At 47.7% G+C, this 19976-nt stretch overlaps 1 protein-coding gene across 1 annotated transcript in view; it reads right to left on the bottom strand.

Annotated features, from left to right (window-relative positions):
- PSMC5 (proteasome 26S subunit, ATPase 5) overlaps window positions 1-19976 on the bottom strand; it is a 152683-nt gene that overhangs the window by 112620 nt on the left and 20087 nt on the right. The window contains exons 2-3 of the mRNA XM_030220618.1: window positions 5790-5861; window positions 5283-5352 (exon numbers count right to left, since the gene is read on the bottom strand). Coding sequence (XP_030076478.1) covers window positions 5283-5352; window positions 5790-5861 — 142 coding nt within the window. The remainder of the gene's footprint in view (window positions 1-5282; window positions 5353-5789; window positions 5862-19976) is intronic.

Below are 19976 nucleotides of genomic sequence, written 5' to 3'. Positions count from 1 at the left end.
TCAAATCTTTCTCCGATGCTCGCCGAAGCGGCTCAAAAGGAGAAGCCTGCAGGGCCTTCAAAACTAGCTCCAGGTTCCAAGCTGGACAGGGTGCTCGCACGGGAGGCCGGAGCCGAAGCACCCCTCTAACAAACCGTGCCACATCTGGATGAGCAGCTAAAGACACGCCTTCAACCTTACCACGAAGGGAGGCCAACGCCGCCACTTGCACCCGCAGGGAATTATAGGCCAAGCCTTTTTGTACACCATCCTGCAAAAAGTCCAGAATCGGCGAGACAGGAGCCTGCATGGGTGTGATCGCTTTTGAAGCACATCAAGACTGAAACTGGCGCCAAATCCTGGCATAAGCCATGGAAGTGGAACGCTTGCGGGCCTGCAGGAGAGTGGAAATAACTTTGTTTGAATAGCCTTTGTCCCTCAATTGCGCCCTCTCAATCGCCATGCCATAAGACCAAAGCGGCAGGCGTCCTCCATGGCTACCGGGCCCTGTGACAACAGGTTCGGTACCAGAGGTAAAGGAAGGGGAGCCTCCACTAGCATCTGTCGGAGGTCTGCATACCAAGGCCTCCTGGGCCAATCCGGGGCGATGAGGACCACTTCTCCTGGGTGCAGCCGAATCCGCAGGAGCACACGCCCTATCAAGGGCCACGGAGGGAACACATATAGTGGGCCCGGAGGACAGGGCTGAGTCAAGGCATCCAACCCTGCTGAGCGAGGATCTCTCCGTCTGCTGAAGAAGCACGGGACTTTGGCATTTGAACTTGTCGCCATAAGATCCATCACGGGCTTGCCCCAATTGGCACATATCTGCAGGAATACTTCGTCTGCTAGTTCCCATTCTGCTGGATCGATCTGATGCCTGCATAGATAATCGGCTTGCACATTGCAATGTGAGCTGCCGACAGAAACTGAAGATGCAGCTCGGCCCAGTGGCAAATCTGTTCGGCCTGCGCAGCCAGTGCTCTACACTGAGTGCCGCCTTGTCGATTTATATAGGCCACTGCTGTCGTGTTGTCCAACATCACTCTGACAGCCAATCCTTCCAGGGTCACTTGAAAGGCCAGAAGCGCCTGAAACGCCACTTTCAACTCTAGGCAGTTGATGGACCACTCCGACTCCTCGGGTGTCCATAGACCCTGGGCATGCTTCCCCTTGCAATGTGCGCCCCAGCCCTTCAGGCTGGCATCTGTCACTACTAGACTCCAATCGGGGAGCGCCAGCGGCATTCCTCGCCGCAGCATGCTGTCTGAGAGCTACCACTCCATGCTGAGTAGGGCCGCAGGGAGCCAAGAAAGTCTGCATTGATAATCCTGAGAGACTGGAGACCATCTTTGAAGTAGGGAATACTGTAGCGGTCTCAGGTACGCTCTCGCCCAGGGCACCACTTCCAATGTGGCTGTCATCGATCCCAGCAGCTGGACAATGTCCCAAGCTCGTGGACGGGGCATCCTCAGGAGCAGACGGACCTGATTCTGAGGCTTGCACCGCCTTAGCTCGGGTAGGTATACATAGCCCGAGTCTGTGTCGAACCTGGCCCCCAAATATTCTAGAGATTGCGAGAGGGTCAGGTGACTTTTTGGCCATATTGACGACCCAGTCTAGAGATTGAAGTACTGAGACCACTCTGGCTGTAGCTTGATAGCTCTCTGTTACAGAGTCTGCTCTGATGAGCCAGTCGTCTAGGTACTGGTGAACCCTGATACCTTCTCGCCTGAGAAAAGCAGCTACTACCACCATTACCTTCGAAAAGGTTCGGGGAGCTGTGGCGAGGCCAGAAGGCAAGGCCCGGAACTGGAAATGTTTTCCCAACACCGCAAACTTCAGAAACGTCTGGTGCGGGGGCCAAATTGGTATGTGCAAGTAAGCTTCTTACAGGTCTAGAGACGTGAGATACTCTCCTGGCTGTACCACAGCAATGACGGAGCGAAGAGTTTCCATGTGGAAATGCCGCACTTTCAGGGACTTGTTTAATTCTTTTAAGTCCAGAATAGGGCGAAAAGACCCACCTTTTCGCAGCACCACAAAGTAGATGGAGTATCGGCCATAGCTGTGTTTGGCGGGAGGTACCGGGGACACGGCTCCTAACTGAATCAGACCTTGCAAAGTCTCCTCTACTGCCCCCCCTTTTGGCTGCAGAACCGCATCGGGACTCCACAAACACGTCTTTTACTGGGGCGTTGAATTCTATTCTGTAGCCATCTCTGATCAGGTCCAGAACCCACTGATCTGAGGAAATATTGGCCCACTCCTCAGCAAAGAGGGAAAGACGTCCTCCGATGACAGGAAGCGAGAAGGGGGCCGGTGCACCATCATTGAGAGGGTCGCCCCTGAACTCCAGGCCTAGAGCCGGTGGCTGCGGAACGCTTGTCCGAGCAAAAGGAGTTCCTCTGCTGAAAACGGGCACAAGAAGTGAACTCAGCAGAACGCCCTGGGCGGTACCTTCTAGCTTCACGGAAGCGAGGTCTATAAGAGGAGTGGACCGCCTGGCCCTTGGAGGAAGGCCTTGGCCTATCTTCGGGCAAGCGCTGGGGTTTAGGATCTCCCAGGCCTTTAACAATTTTCTCCAACTCCTCACCAAATAGGAGAAGGCCTTGAAAGGGCAACTTCACCAACCTTTGCTTAGAGGCCATGTCCGCTGCCCAATGTCGTAGCCAAAGAAAACGGCGAGCCGCCACTGCTACTGCCATTTGTTTAGCCGAAGCTCTGACAATATCATAAAGGGCATCAGCCAAAAAGGACAAGGCCGACTCCAGCCGCGGAGCCACATCCGAGAAGGGCTCCACTCCATCTCCGGGCTGTTCCACTGTCTGTTGCAGCCACGCCAGGCAGGCTCTAGCAGCATAACAACTGTATGCAGACGCCCGAACAGTAAGACCTGCAATTTCAAAGGACCGTTTAAGTGCTGCTTCCAGCCTACGGTCTTGTATATCCTTCAGGGCAACTCCTCCTTCCACAGGGAGGGTAGTTCTGCCCCTACTTGACATTTCGCCCTTTAGATTGTAAGCTCCTTGGAGCAGGGACTGTCCTTTATGTCAATTTATGTTAATCTGTACAGCGCTGTGTAACCCTAGTAGCGCTCTAGAAATGTTAAGTAGTAGTAGTAGTAGTAGTAGTTCTCTTTGTCACCGCAGTGACTGGGGCATCAACTTTAGGCATTGCAAAGCGAGCCAAATGCTCCTCACGCAGAGGGTATAATTGCCCCATAGCCCTGGAAACTTTCAAAGGTCCCTCATGGTCAGCCCACTGAGCAGAAATAAGCTCTTGGATGGAGTCATGCAAAGGAAAGACTCGAGCAGGCTTTTTGGTACTAGCCATCCTAGGATTCACAGAAAAGGCCGTGCCACTGTCAGGCTCTTCAATATACAGGACCTGTAGGGCATCTGAAATAAGCGCTGGCAGCTCATCACGGTGGAAAATCCTCACCGCAGAGGGATCATCCAGATCCTGTGGTAATTCTGCACCTGCCTCTAGCTCCTCAGACCACGAAGGCCTGCCAGAACTCTCCGAATCCTCACAGCCCAACTACAGGGGGGGGGGGGGAGGAGGTGCACCACAATCTGAAGGGGAATTAGCCCTTCTACGCTTTTCTTTATGCCAATGATCAGGGAAAATAGCCTCAGCGGCCAGTCCCAGGCCACAATCCACCGGGGGGGCAATAGAAGGGGCCTCAGACGACCCTTGAGGGAGAGCTCTTTTCAGCATGTATGCTTTATGCAATAACAACACAAAATCAGGGGAGAAAAACTCGCCCTGGGCACCCAGATCCCGTCCGAGGCTAGCCGTTCCCTGAATAGCCTCAATTCGAGGTTCCCCCCCCCCCCCCCGGGCTCAGGGCTCTCCGTCCCTACGGAGGCCGCGCCATACGGAGAATTCAAAATAGCGTCCGCTGCCAGTTCTGAGCAGGAAGAATCATCGCTCGCCATGCTCGGGCCGGTTCTTACACCTGTACAGCACGATTTACAGAGCCCCGCTGCTGATTTGCACTTGCCACACCGGGAACAGCGCTTTACATTCTCTGCAGCCATCGCCGAAAAACGGCAGGAAAATTCAAAATGGCGGTTTCGCGCTAAAAACGCCCCGATCGCGGGCCCACCCTGGAGGAGTTAGAAAACACTCTTACCTCACCGGACCGAGTATCACAGCTCCGGTCCCATAGAAGAATCAAAGGAAAAACCTCTGTTCCAATGCCGCTGCGCCAAAGCGCGATGCGACTTTTTTTTTTTTTTTTTTTAACGTTGTGAGGAAAGCAGAGGTAATAAGAACTCCGGATGCTCAGATGAATGGGAAAGGCAGGGAAAGGCGAACCAATATGCCTGCATCCACTGACAGTGGGAAAGGACAGGGAAAAGCAAGCCAATACGTCCACATCCACGGGGGCATGGGTAAGGCAGGGAAAGGGCTGACCTATGTGCCTTCAAAGTGAAGCTGCTATAGCCTCTAACACCCCGGCTAACAACTGGCAAGCCAGGAGCCACCCCCAGGCAGATTTCTGATGGAGCTCGAAGAAGCTGCAGCCATCCTGCTTGGGGAGATTGAGAATACTGAAGAGGCAGTGGAGTTAGCTGGCCAGGAGGCACTGTGAAAGTTGAGTGCTCTCTATCTCCCCCTGCTGGTTGAAGGACACAACCCATACGTAATGGCTTCAATCTGCATGATGACAAGGAAAGGGGAATTAGAAAAGGTTCAAAGAAGAGCGACCAAAATGATAAAGGGGATGGAATATATGAGGAAAGGCTAAAGAGGTTAGGGTTCTTCAGCTTGGAAAAAGAAAATAGATGAGGGGAGATATGATTGAGGTCTACAAAATTCTGAGTTGTGTAAATCGAGTAAAAGTAAATCGATTTTTTACTTGTTCGAAAAGTACAAAGACTAGGGGAAACTCAAGGAAGTTATCAGAGCAGGCAACAGTCTGGGAGAACCAAGATCTTCCTCAGGCCTTCCTCAATTTCAAGCTGTAGACAGGCAAAACATTAAAGATTCAACTTTAAAAAAATAAAAAAAAAGGAGGAGGGGGGTCATGGATTTGATATGCCGCATTTCTGTGGTACAACCAAAGCTGTTTACATTTATATTATATACAAATACTTTCTCTGTCCCTAGTGGGCTCTCAGTCTAAGTTCTGTATTCATAAACTTTGCCCCAATGGAGACAGTTTAAAAACTGCTTCTAAAGTATTATACAAATTCATGACAACATATCTTAGTTAATATGCTGCTGCTTTCCCCAACACACAGGACTTCAGATAGAGTGACAGCTGCTCTACCAATGTTGTCCCAGATTACCTTTTGCATTCAGTTCATTCCTTTGTGCTTGTAAACGTCGCAGATTCTGACTTTTCTCATTAACCACCAACTGCAGGAAGGCAAAGATGGATACGTGTAAACAGCAGCAAAAATAGCACAACATTTGGATAATCAGCTATGACCAAACAGTACCATTTGTGAACACAAGAAAACATTTTTTTATATACAGCAAAACCTCACAAGGCTACTACGCATATCTATGGACCAAATTCATCCAGGTTTGGCCAATGCACCAAACCTCCTTTGCCCAAATATCCCTGCTACACACAGCATAAGAAGTTTTACATAAGCTTTGCTTCTCGTTGGGAAGGTGCAAGAACACGGTTACTTATGTAATTACCTACACCGGGGTAAGAGCAGCATAGTGCTATAGCATACTCTTCTTCCCTTCATCCACACTCTGCTGATCACATCCAACAAGGCACTGGTCAAACAGAAGTTAGAAACATATGGCTTCTGGCAACAAGAGCAGCAAGGCCGACCCACCTGCAAGTCCTCGATTTTGGAGAGGTAATACTGACGGAGGCCTGTGCCCCCTTTGGTTTCATCCATATCCATCTGAAGATAGACACAGAAGATGCATTATTATTTTTTCTATTCCAATAATTCAGCAATTTCAAATCTGCCACTTTTTAAAATTTTCTGTAACAAACTAAAGTACTTCGCCTTCTCTTTCCCCAACTTTTATAGAATTTCTTAGGAAATGACGTACTGTGTAAATGTATCAGCTCCCCTCATCTCTCCATCCGCAAGCATAAAATTTCTCCTGCCTGCCCCCGCCCCCACCCCACACACACAATATTCTGTGACAAATTACAACATGAGGAATTGCAATTCCAAAACTATATAAATGCTAAATAGTAGTAGTAGTAACAATAAAAAGCCAGTGTTGGGACTCCAAATTATAATGTTTTGCCATAACTTAATGCTTTTCTCTCCCTCCTCCTCCCATTAATTTTCTATCCTCATTCTCAACACCCAGGCTCCAATAGAGCAGTCAGCCTTCTTTTCCCAAGTGGCACATACAAAATTAACAGTTAAACTTTTAACACAACACACATTGATCCTGGCGCTCTGATAGAAGAGGAAAACTCCTCCTAGCACTGGCTTACTAGTACCCCAAGTTCATTCTTTCTGTAGTGAAGAAAAGTTTCTCTCTGTCTTTTCTGGACATCCACAACACTGGATAAACATGAAAACACAAGCAAGCGCTGCAGTTTGCTTTGGTGCTTGCTTGTCTCTTTAGTCACGCAGATAACTACTTAGTCTGAAATAAAGGCCCATTATTTCTTTGGTTTCATGCCATGTCTCTCTACGTCATTGCATGAGGATGATAAATTACATAAGGACCTGCTCCCTTCTACATAAAAGTGAGGAGAATTTTCAGACCTCCCTATAACTGCTTCTATGTTTAGGCATGTAGATAGCTAGGTGGCTGGTGGAAGTGAGGATCGCCTGGTGACTTGCCTGCCTGGTGTGAAGGTGGCGAACCTTACGAGGCACCTAGACAAGATTTTAGATAGTGCTGGGGAGGAGCCGGCCATCTTGGTACACGTGGGTACCAATCAAGGACAGCTTCATGGAACAGCTGGTTCAGGAGCCCACACGAGAAGGAAAAATACTAGACTTAGTCATTACTGGCGCTCATGATGCGGGGGGTAACGGTGCGAGGGCCGCTTGATAACAGTGATCATAATATGACCAGTTTTGATATTGGCATTGAAGTAAGTGAACTTAGGAAATCAAATACAATAGCGTTTAACTTTAGAAAAGATAATTACGACAAAATGAGAAAAACGGTGAAAAAAAAAAAAAAAGACTGAAAGGTGCAGCTCGCAGGATAAAAAACTTGCATCAGGCGTGGATGCTGTTTAAATACACCATCCTGGAGATACAGGACAAATATATTCCGCGTATTAGAAAAAGGGGGAAAAAGACCAAACGTCAGCCGGCATGGCTAAACAGTAAGGTAAAGGAAGTCATTAGAACCAAAAAACAATCATTCAGAAAGTGGAGAAGAGAACCGACTGAAGGTAACAAGATAAAACATAAGGAATGCCAAGCCAAATGCAAAGCAGAGATAAGGAGGGCAAAAAAGGACTTTGAGAAAAAGTTAGCATTAGAAGCGAAAATACATAGTAAAACTTTTTTTAGATACATTAAAAGCAGGAAGCCGAGAGATCACGTGATGTGTTGAGGGGAGCGGAGGTAGAAAAGCTCTCCTCTTAGGCCGAACCCTCCTTCCCGCCACCAAAAGATCGCTGATTCAACCTCCACTATCCAATTTTTTGGTGAGAGGGACGCGTGAGTGCATGGACCATTTCGTCACTCGCTTGGACTCGAAAATGCCACCAAAATCTGCAAAAAAAGAAGCGGAAAGGCCCCGCGCCACGGAACTTAAAATGGCGGCGAGTCCTTTACCTGAAACGTCGGCGACAATGTTCTCCCTGCCGCAGCTCCAGCAACTAACAGAGGCTGTGAAGACACCATTGAACCCGCAATTACAGCAGCTCTCCGGCCAGCTGACAGTGGTGGAAAATCTACTGGCGGATATGACCCCGCGCACGGGAGAGCCAGAGCAAAGGGTTTCAGCTATTGAAGACGAACAGGCCGGAACAACTACAGAGCTCGAGGAGCTGAGACACATAGTGCAAAAACAAACACAACAACTCGACGATGTTGAAAATCGCTCTAGAAGAGGCAATTTATGAATTGTTGGAACACCAGAAACAGTAACGAGCGCTCATTGCCTTCCGTGATGGAAAAGTGGCTTCAGGCAGAGTTTGCCTTTTCAGATGGTGTCGGCGCAATCTGCCTGGAGCGAGTGCACCGCGTGGGTAGGAAGGCTGACAATAATCAGAGACCCAGAATGGTTATGATTAAAATCCACAATTTTGTTCATAAAGTGCAAATCCTTACAGGAGCGCGACTGAAGCGAGGTTCGCTGACCTTTGAAGGCTTACCAGTTAAAATTTTTCAAGATTACTTCCTCGCTTTACAAGAACGGCGGCGAGCCTATGGGCAAGTATGCCAGCCGCTTGCGGAGGCAAACCACAAATTTATGTTAACTTATCCGGCCACGTAGCGGATAAACCACCAGAGCAAATGGCACACATTCATGACCCCAAAGGAAGCACAAGAATGGATGGCAGAGAAGCTAAACGCAAATAAGAATAAGGACAGCTCCTAATGAAACAAGAGGCCTGAAAGACCCGTGGTGCACCACAGCAAAGCACCGGGAATAGTCACATCAAATTGGAGGTACCGGGCAAAAACTAGATAATTAACAATTGGTAGGGAGGGGGAAGCCCCACATCACTGATCCCTCTAGCTCTCTTACCCGGTAGGTGGGGGGGATAGACTGGAGGCGCAGGGAAAGGGACAGGGTGGGGAGGGCAGGGGATTGGGGTAAGGGGTGGACATCAGGAAGTTCAGGGGAATAAACGGGAGGGAAGACCATTAGCAATGTCCAACATACATAATTCTGTAAGGATGTCCTATATTAAGACAGGAGGGGTTCGGAAAGGCAGAGGCACAAACAGAACCTTGGGTGAGGCTGGGCACCCGAGGAAGTTTAATTGGAGCATGCGACAGCAGGTAGACACCCGCAAAACAAAATGCATTAAGGCCACACTGTTTGCCTCCTGGAACGTGGGAGGTATCACCACACCGATAAAACGATTAAAAATCCTTGCGAGCCTTAAAAGGCACAAAGTTGACATAGGGTGTCTCCAGGAGACCAGACTCACCACGGAGGAACACAACAAGCTGAAGAGACAGTGGGTGGGTGAGGTACACATGGCATCCTCCGGAGATCGTAGGGGTGGGGTGGCAATGCTGATCCAAAAGGGGATAGCTACAAAGTCAGAACTGGTAAGAGCAGACCCGAATGGACGATATGTCCTGGTACAACTCTGGGTTCAACAAAGGGATTTTCTAATATTGGGGGTGTATGGCCCTAATTCATACAATGTAACGTTCTACCCAAGCCTAGTACAGATGTGCCTCCCATACAAATCTGCACAGCTTTTAGTGATGAGAGACTTTAATCTGGTTGTAGACCCCAATGTAGATTGCTCAAACCCGAGGGTAGCCTCGAGATGGGGGCCCAGGGCACACGCACTCTCATTTTTTCAACGATCTTTGTAGCGCTATAGAAATGCTAAATAGTAATAGTAGTAGTAGTAGAATGCTAAGTAGTAGTAACCTAATAGACATGTGGCGTTGCTTGCATCCGGGGGAGCGCGACTTCACACATCTCTCTAGGGCTCACGGCACACTCTCCAGACTAGATTATATATTCATAGCCCAACCAGCGTTCTCCTGGGTGTTGGCATCCGAGATAGGTCCAGAAGAGATATTGGATCACTCCATGGTGTGGATCGATATAGAGGTGCCCCATTACTATCAACAGGCGCGTAGCTGGCGATTTCCGGGTTACCTTTCTCAAAATAGTGAATTTCAAGAATTCCTTAGATAGAGGTGGGAGGATTACCTCCATAATAATGGAGAACACTCTGACCAGCCAGACCTACTTTGGAGTGCAGCCAAGACAGTCCTGAGAAGTGAGATCATTGCCTTTGTCCACACTAAAAACAAAAAACAAACCATAGCAATAGTGAGGCTAGAACAAAGTTTAAGGAAAGCCAAATCTCAGTATATTAAACACCCGACATTAGAGTCAAAAGAGCAACTACGAGCCATACAAGTGACACTCAATGCATTACTGCGCGAACGAGGCCAGAGATTTCTAGCTCTCCAGCAACATAAATTTCGTAGATTTGGAAATAGGCCGGGAGTGATGCTAGCAAATTTAGTCAAAGCATGGGGGCCCCGCAGGCTGATAGTGGTGCTTAGAGACCCGGCTGGGAATATTCATAATAAGAGCGAAGAAATAGCGGGGATTCTCACAACTTTTTTCTCAACCCTATATAGTTCCTCCAGAGAACCGGATGAAGAGCAGATAAAAAAAATTCTTAGACAAGGCAGGACTCCCAAAACTGTCAGATGGGGAGCTAATAGAGTTAGAAGCACCCCTGGATGCAAAGGAGATACAGGAAGTAATAAAGTCCCTGCCCACCGGGTCTGCACCGGGTCCGGATGGGTATGCTGGGGAATTCTATAAAATCTTGCCCCACTCCTTTTACCCAGTGATAAGCGCTTATTATGAGCAAGTGGTTAGTGACGGACATTTCCCACGACATGCAAACACAGCACTAATCTCATTGATCTTGAAACCCGGAAAGCCAGACCTTCAGGCAGACTCCTACAGACCCATTTCCCTCATTAACATCGATTTAAAAATTTTAGCCAAGATCCTTGCCAATCGTTTGGCCAAGATACTGCCCAGGGTGGTGGGTGAGGAGCAAGTGGGTTTTGTTAAGACAAGACAGGCAGCCAAAAACATTCGTCGATTACTGTTAGCCATGGCAACAGGACAATTGACGGAAACACCAACCACCTTGTACTCATTAGATGCTGAAAAAGCATTCGATCAGGTGGGATGGAAGTACCTGTTCACAGTCCTGCGGCACAAGGGCATTGGGGGATGGTTCTACAGCGCCATAGAAGCACTACACACAGACCCGAAGGCCTCAGTGTTAGTAAATGGGATAAGAGCACACCCTTTGGGATTACTAGAGGTACTAGGCAGGGTTGCCCCCTGTCCCCAGCACTGTTTATTTTGTCCCTGGAGCCCCTATTGAGGGTTCTGAAGAAAACAGAAGAAATCCCGGGTGTACGGGTGGGGAAAGAAACTATCAAAGCCCTAGCATTTGCAGACGATCTGATGATTGTGACTACCCATCCTTCTGATTCGTTAGATCGGGTGCTACAGCTAACTGAGGAATTTGGTCAGATCTCAGGGTTCACCTTAAATACAAAGAAGTCTCTGGCTATGGATGTGTACCCAACAGGAGACCAACCGGGGGGGGGGGGGGGGGGGGGGTTGCCCCCTGACCAAAGTGGAGGACAAGATCAGATATTTAGGTACATACATACTGCAGGACCTGGCCAGACTATACCAAGAGAACGTTGAACCTTTGCTTGAGATGACACGTATAAAGCTCCAACTGTGGGAGAACTACCCCCTGTCCCTAATGGGACGAATTGCTGTCTATAACATGATGATAGCACCCAAATGGATGTATGTGTTCCAGACTCTCCTTCTTTTTTTTAAAAAAGACGACGAAAAATGCTTAAATAAACACATACAGAGATTTTTGTGGAGAGGACGAAAAGCAAGACTCTCCATCCTAATATTACAAATATCACGTGAATTTGGAGGCCTGGGACTGTTAAGTATGCGATATCTCACCATAGCCAGTGGCATGCGACACATTTCTGACTGGTATAGAGCCACTTCAGAATTCTCTGATACGTCCCTGGAAACCTCTCTAACACAGGGAGTACACTTTAGTTGCCTGCTGCATATGGGAGCGGGACAAATACCAAAAGTTTTGCAACAATCACATATATTCCCTACAGCCAGAGCAGTTTGGCAGTGGGTTTGCAGACAACACCACTTCTCAGGGGGTGTCACTCCATTCCTAGCAATCTGTGAGAATCCAAAATTCCCGCCAGGAATCTTACACGGCGGGTTTCGCAGATGGCGACGAAGCGGGTTGGTGTATATCTACCAGGCTTTAACTGAAGAGGGACAAATGAGGACATTCGAAGAATTTCAGGCCCAGTTCTCCCTCAAACCAGCAGATCGCTTCCATTATTGGCAGTTAACACATTACGTAAACAGTTTGCCCTGGGAATGCCTCACAGAAGACGTGGAGGAGGAAATTTTGTCAGCTTATTCTCTGCAATCACAAGGTAGAGTGTCACTGACAATGCATCACCGGCACTTAAGAGACATGACAGAAGAGCCTGATTATACAGCGCTGACACAGCAATGGAATGCGGATTTGGGAAGAAATCTGTCGCCACAGGCAATGCAGGAATATATCCTCTCGATTCAAAAATCCTCTAAGATGATTATGTACAGTGAAATGGAATATAAGTTTGTACTGAGGACACATATACCTCCGAGGAGAGCATTCTACTTGGCAGTCTCCCCAGACAGCGCCTGCCCTAAGTGTGGGGTGCAGGGAGCGATGCTAGGACACATGTTTTGGGCGTGCCCTAGCATCCAAAAACTTTTGGAACCTATTTACACAGTCGATCTCACGGATGTGGGGCGCAACTTGGAAGAAGGGGACTCAGATGTTGTTTGGGCGGCCCATGCTGGTGCGCCCGGTCCCGGTAGGTTTTAAGGGCTTCACCCACAGAGCTATAATGACTGCTAAAAAGCTAATCCTCACTGAGTGGATTACAAATAAAGCACCAACTCTACAGCACTGGCGTGGTTTGATGATGGACTACATGAGATTTGAAAAGAGAATGGCAGATTACAAGGAGAGCCGAGATTTACAGAACTTCTGTCGTATTTGGACCCCATTTTGGCAGACCATACCCTCAGGGGGTAGAGGGCGCATCCTGAATATGTGATTAGACGAATAGACATTACAGCATGAGAACTGAATGGTCATTATCTACAGGGAGGGTGGGCAGGGGTAGGGATGGGGGGGAGGGGAGGGGGAATAGGGGAGGGAGCTCTTAAATAGGTATGTTAGGGGGTGTTACAAGAACAGTACACATCACGCCCATAAGAAGTTTGGAGATTACATAAGACCTAGATATACTGCAGATAAGGGATGCATGTAACATTCATAGATTTAGCGTTCAGTTATGACTGTAGATCATTGCACCCATAGGATTGTTGATGTATTGGGGTAAATGTATACCATGTTTTGTTATGCAAAAATCAATAAACAAATTTGAAAATTAAAAAAATAAAAAGCAGGAAGCCGGCTAAAGAATTGGTTGGGCCGCTGGATGAAAATGGTGTTAAAGGGGCGATCAGGGAAGACCAAGCCGTAGCGGAGAAATTAAATTAATTCTTTGCCTCGGTCTTCACCGAGGAGGATTTGGGAGGGACACCGGTGCTGGAAAGCGTATTTGAAGCAGGCAAGTCGGAGAAACTAAACGAATTCTCTGCAAACTTGTAGGATGTAATGGGTCAGTTCTGCAAACTGAAGAGTAGTAAATCACCAGGACCTGATGGTATTCATCCCAGAGTATTAATAGAACTGAAAAATGAACTTGTAGAGCTACTGTTAGCAATATGCAATCTATCCCTAAAACCGAGTGTCGTACTGGAAGACTGGAGGGTAGCCAATGTTACGCTGATTTTTAAAAAAGTTTCCAGAGGAGATACGGGAAATTACAGACCGGTAAGTCTGACGTCGGTACCGGGCAAAATGGTAGAGGCTATTATCAAGAATAAAATTACAGAGCATGTACAAAAACATGGGCGGATGAGACAAAGTCAGCACGGATTTAAGTGAAGGGAAGTCTTGCCTCACCAATCTACTGCATTTTCTTGAGGGGGTGAACAAACATGTGGACAAATGGGGAGCTGGTGGATATTGTGTATCTGGATTTTCAAAAGGCGTTTGACAAAGTGCCTCATGAAAGACTCCTGAGGAAACTGGAGAGTCATGGGATCGGAGGTAGGGTATTACTATGGATTAAGAACTGGTTGAAAGGGGGGGTCACGTGATGGCAGGAGCCTAGACGGACGTCTCGAGGCTGCTCTCCTCCTCATCGCTTATAAATCAGCTGATTTAATGTGCTCAAACCCCCGATCTGGTCCCTCAAAACATCGTCCAGTACAAGGTAGCGTGGGCTGCATCGATTGAGCAATAAAGGAGAAAGATCAGAAGCTGCTTTCAGGGTATGCCGGCAAAGACCCCGCGTACTCAGAAAGGGCGCGGAACCCCCCACGTGGCTAAGATGGCGTCTGGAAAGGAGAAAGGAGAGGCGACCCAGAGTCAGGATCTGCCGGTGGTAGCCATACAAGACGCAGCGATACAAGAGATAATGAAGCACATGGCAGCAGTTCTGGATGACAAGCTGTCGGCGCTGCATGTCTTTATGGACGAGATGAAAGAAAGCATGGCGGCACAAAGCACCCGCATACAACTGGCAGAGGAACGAATATCACAGCAAGAGGATCTGATGAATAATGTGAGTTCTCAAATGTCTGCTCTGGAGAAGAGGTGTAAACTGCTGGAAGAGCGGGTAGAAGATCATGAGAACCGGAGCAGGCGGAATAATATCAGGCTGGTGGGAATACCGGAATCGGTCAAAGATAAAGAGCTCTGGGACTTGGTAGAAGTCTGGCTGCCGAAAGAGCTTGGGATTGAGTCAGAAGGGCAACGTCTCAAAGCAGAGCGGGTGCATCGGATCGGAGCGCTTAAAGAACATAGCAGTAAGTCACGCCCGGTAATTGCTCGTATTCTCAACTATGCTGAGAAAGCCCAGCTGATGGAAAAGTATCGCCAGAAGAGAACCCTGACTTATCAGGGGACAGGAGTGCTGATGTTTCAAGATTTCTCGCCGCGGGTGTCAGAGCTAAGAAAACGAGTGTCTCCGTACTGCTCTCAGCTCTACAACAAAGGGATCCGGTTCTCGCTGCAGTACCCAGCAAAGGTGAGAGTGCTGCATGAAGGTCGTGTTCTATTCATGGAGCAGCCAGAAGAATTGCGCTCATTTCTGGAGCGGTTGCAGTGATAGAGTGCAATGTTAGAGTGGTTGAAGGGAGCCGGCTTGAAAACACCTTTGATGACACGTGGAGAGCCGCCGGAGACATTATGCCAGGCAGGCTAGGATTTATTTCTTGTTATTTTTGACGTGCAGGGGATTGCAAGCAGCAGAACCATTAAAGATTGATTACTGTAAACAACAAGGAGTGGAGCCCGGGCATTCTTAAACGGGAGACATTGTTGATTTGGAAGGAGAGGCTGTTTGTGGTTTTTTTTTTTTTTTTTTTCTTCCCAGCTTTATTTGGATGCCAGCTAGAAGACTGAAGACTCAGTGGGGAAGTTGTGAGTTGCCTGGGGACGATTTGTAATTTAAAGAGGTTTGTTGCAGTGAAGCCTGTGTTCTTTTTTTATAGGCTGCACGAGGTAGAGAGAGAGAAAATAAAGGAACACAATGGACTATAGTTTGAACAAGTTTGGAGGGGTACTGTTATTTGTATAATTTGCCTCTGATGGGATCGTTTTACTTTTCTGCTGTAGTATTGGGGGAGTTGAAGGGAAAATGTTGAAACGGGTGGGGGTGTTTAAGAAAGGGAAATGCAGCGCTCAGGCAAGCTGAGGGTCCTTTTCGGGGGGGGGGGGGGGGGGAAGGGAGGGGAGTAGCTTTCTCTTAGGGGAGGGTTGTAACACTGGTTGTTCTAAAGGGGAGGGTGGGAAGGGACTTGAGGGTGAGGGCACAGGTAGGGGGGAAGGGGGATGGGAGGGGAGAAGTGGGAGGAAAGAGCTATTTGACTGGATGGAGTGAATGGTACACAGAGTGTGGATGTAGCAAACGAAGGGAGGGACAGGGATGGGAAAGAGAGGGAGGGGAGGGGGAGGGGCTGGGGTGGGGGGAAGGCTCCTGGAGAAATAAGGAATACTGTTACATGGAGGAGATTGGTACCGAGGCAACACCTGGAAAGGGAGGGGGTGGTGAGCTGGGACATCACCCCTTGTTCTCGGACATAAGGCTGCATATCGCCTTTCGATCTGACAGATGGGTAGTTTGAGAATAGGATCATTAAATGTTGATGGTATTCACTCACCGGTTAAGCGGACTAAAATTTTGGCATACTGTAATAAAATGAAAGTTGATGTGATGTTTTTACAGGAGACTCATCTCTCACAACAAGAACATCGGAAGTTACAAAAAGGGTGGGTTGGAGAGATAGTGTCATCTTCCTTTAATAACAGACAAAGGGGGGTGGTTATATTATTCCATAGAAGGCACCATGTTAGCATGCATAAATTAGTACAAGACCCAGAGGGTCGGTTTGTCATATGGTGGGGAGAGGTTGCAGGGCAGAGGGTGGCCTTATGCTCCATATATGCGCCAAATGTATATTCCCACTCTTTCTTTTCTGGTCTTTTAGCTCATTTGGTATCAGTTAGTGGGTACAAATTGGTGCTGGGGGGAGATTTTAATATTACTGCAGACCCCTTGATAGATTGCAAGCCAGCAAAGCCGCGGCCTCCAGCATGGAAAGATAAAGGGATTAACTTTCTAGTACAAGAGCTAGGGCTCCTGGATATCTGGCGGATCTTACATCCAGAATCATATGACTATACTTTTTTTTCTCAGGTACATGGGGTATATGCACGGCTCGATTATTTACTAGTTGATGCAACCCTTATGTCGAAAGTGCAGGCGGCAGATATAGTGGACGGGGCAGTGTCGGATCATTGTTTGATTTGGGCAGACATCCAGTGGCACCAAGGCAGTGCATCAAGGATGTGGCGTATGAATCCAACGTTGTATTTGGAGCCTGAGTTTCGTAGTTTTTTGTTGAAGATGTGGGACAATTATCTAAAGGAAAATGACCCGGAATCAGTAGACCCTATAACTTATTGGGAAGCGGGGAAGGCCGTGATGCGGGGGCATATTATCGCCTATGGGGCAAAATTAAACAGGGAGCGTAATAGTAGATTAATTGCCTTATCGAGCCATCTGCAACAGTTGAGGGGGAGGCATGTACGGCAGAGGGAAGACGAGATAAAAAAGGAATATTTGGACACTCGCCGGCAAATTAATGATATTTTGAATGCGCGGGCGGCTCAGGATATCAGCTTGTATAAATTTAATTTGTATAGATGGGGGAATAAGGCGGGGAGATTGATGTCGACCCTGGTAAAAGGCAGAGGGGCCAAAAAAATCATAATGAAGGTGAGATCTCCTGGAGGGCAGGTAGTGGCCACATCTGAGGGCATCCAGGAAGAGTTTGTCAAATTCTATCAGGCACTGTATAATGCAGGAGAGACAGATCGGACCCAGCGGGAATTATTTTTTCAGAATCTTCCTTTACCGCAGTTATCGCAGGAGCAGAGAGATCAGTTAAATGCGCCGGTGAAGGGAGAGGAAGTACTTCAGGCAGTGAAACGCCTTAAGTTGGCTAAGGCCCCCGGTCCGGACGGCCTAGGGCCTGAATTTTATAAGATATTAGGTGCCAACGTAGGACCCCCTTTTCAAGAATTATGTCATCATCTCTGCACAACTGGGGAGGCGGGCGGTAGACTTACACATGCACACATAGTGGTACTCCCTAAGCCTGGGCGAGATGAGGAATTGCTGGGTTCCTACAGGCCCATATCGCTCCTTAATCAAGACATAAAGCTTTTTGCCAATATTATGGCAAATAGGTTGGGGAGGGTCTTACCTGGCCTGGTTCACTCGGATCAGGCGGGATTCGTGCCAGGCCGATATGCATCTTCCAATATTATGAGAGCCTTGACAGTGTTGCAGAAAGGGGGGGGCAAACCCGGAGATGCGATCATTACAAGTTTGGACGCGGAAAAAGCATTTGATAAGATCTTGTGGGACTATCTATTTTGGGTGTTACCGCAATTTGGTATCATGGGAGCTTTCTTAGGAGGAATCCGCGCTTTATATAGCCATCCCACAGCTCAGATATTAATAAATGGAGCATTGTCATCTGTCTTTTCCTTAAAGCGGGGCACACGGCAAGGGTGCCCACTCTCCCCGATGCTATTTGTGCTGTCCTTAGAACCCTTTGCTATCAAAATTCGACAGACGGACAAAGTTCAGGGAATTAAAATGGGATCCCAAGAATTTAAAATTAATCTGTTTGCAGATGACATGCTTATATATCTAGATAGAGCATCCGTGACTGTTCCTATTCTTATAGACTTAATTGTCCAATTTGGGTCTTTCTCTGGTCTATGTATTAATTTTGATAAGTCTGAGGCTTTGCCGGTGTCCTCCCCTTGTGCGTGTAGGCAGCTCCACACGTTTCCCTTAGCTTGGTCAACCGGAACTTTAAAATATTTAGGAGTGTATTTGCACGCGGATATGAGAGTGGTATATCGTCGCAATATACAGGACAAGCTAGATGGCATTAAAAAATTGTGCCACAGATGGAGAGATTTGCCCCTTTCTTTATTGGGGCGTGTAGCGTTAGTAAAAATGGTTATGTTGCCCAAGATTCTATACCCCTTACAGATGATGCCATTTTGGATAACACGAAAAGATGAACTATACTATAAGGGGTTTATTGGTACTTTTCTTTGGGCGGGAAAGCGGGCCAGGATAAGTTTTGCTAAATTGACGATTGCTAGGAATAAGGGAGGATTAAATCTTCCGGACCTGCGGTTATACAATGTGGCAGCGCTACTTAGGTGGATTTTTGAGCTCCATTCTGGGTCTGCTAAATATGCCCCAAAAGGTATCTGGCAAGGTGAGGTGCTGCCGTATTCAGTGTTTAATAGTTTACAAGTACAGGGAAGCTCGAAAGGAGACCTCCAGTGTTTGCTTCAGCCTCTGAGAAAGGCCTGGAATTGGTGGCGGGGTGGACTGGGAAAGGCCACAGGACCATCTCCGTTTCTGACAGTAGTAGATAACCCCTCATTTCCAGCGGGTCAGGGGGCGTCGCGGTTCAAAGTGTGGGCCAAAAATGGGTGTCGTTATGTGGGACATTTTACGGTGGAGGGACAGGGGATATTCCCCACATTTGAGCAGGCTCGGAATTCTTGGAGCTTGGGACAGGAAGATTATTTCCCTTTTCTTCAATTGAAGCACTATTGTGTGACCTTGTCTTCTAGGAAAGAGGGGGGGGCCTAGTTTTTCGCGGCTGGATAAGATGTTTTGTCAGATGCCGAACGCTGCAAACAAATTGGCGGTATGGTATTCTATAGGAAGGGAGCAAAAGGAGGACTTCTTCATTGCTGGCCTGGCAAAATGGTGGGGTGAACAAGTGGGGGAGGAAATCACGGGTAACATGTTGGCAACCTACTTTGCAGCGTCATTTAAATTGACAACTAGTGCAAATTTGCAGGAGATGCAGTTTCGGTTGCTACATGGTGCTTTTATAACAAGAGAGAAAGGAAAGCGGATGGGGCTTTGGGAAGATGACACTTGCATAAGATGTAAACACAGCAAAGGCACCTTAGTACATACCTTTTTGGAGTGTACTGAGTTGTATGTATTCTGGAAAGGGGTGCTGCAAGTGTTGGAGCATTTGTTGGCACAGGCTGTAGAGTGGTCCTACCGGATTTTGCTGTTGGGGGATGAGTCTCAGTTGCGAGAACAGGGGTTGCAGCCATCTCAGGTCCGGTTTGTATGTGTAGCGCTGATGCTGGCACGAAAAACGGTATTAGCACACTGGATTTTGGAAGACCCGCCGGCTATCAACCAGTGGTGGACTAGAATGCTGCAGATGGCTAGATGGGAAACGGAACGCAGTAAGTCCACTGGAGGGAGAGGTCAGGCATATGGTTCTTTATGGAAGCTGTTTGAGGTACTGTATTCTGCAAAGAAGGAATCTCCAGGAGCGGGGAGGGGGGTGGGGGTTAGACGGGTATAAACTAAAAAGTTAGAGGGAAGGGCAGAGGAGATATATTTATGTTTAAAATGGCCTCATTTTGATAGTTGTACTATGTTAAGGTTATACAACAAGGTTTGTTAACTGACACATGTAGTCAATGTATTCATTGTATTTATAGGTTATTATCGGCTGCTAGATATTGGAAATATTGGAAATAGTTGGCTTCATTGAGCCGAAATGTGATGTTCAAATGTTACATGTCT

This window comes from Microcaecilia unicolor, chromosome 12, assembly GCF_901765095.1.
Source record: "Microcaecilia unicolor chromosome 12, aMicUni1.1, whole genome shotgun sequence".
Lineage (NCBI taxonomy): Eukaryota > Metazoa > Chordata > Amphibia > Gymnophiona > Siphonopidae > Microcaecilia > Microcaecilia unicolor.
This window is presented reverse-complemented; position numbering and strand designations above follow the sequence as displayed.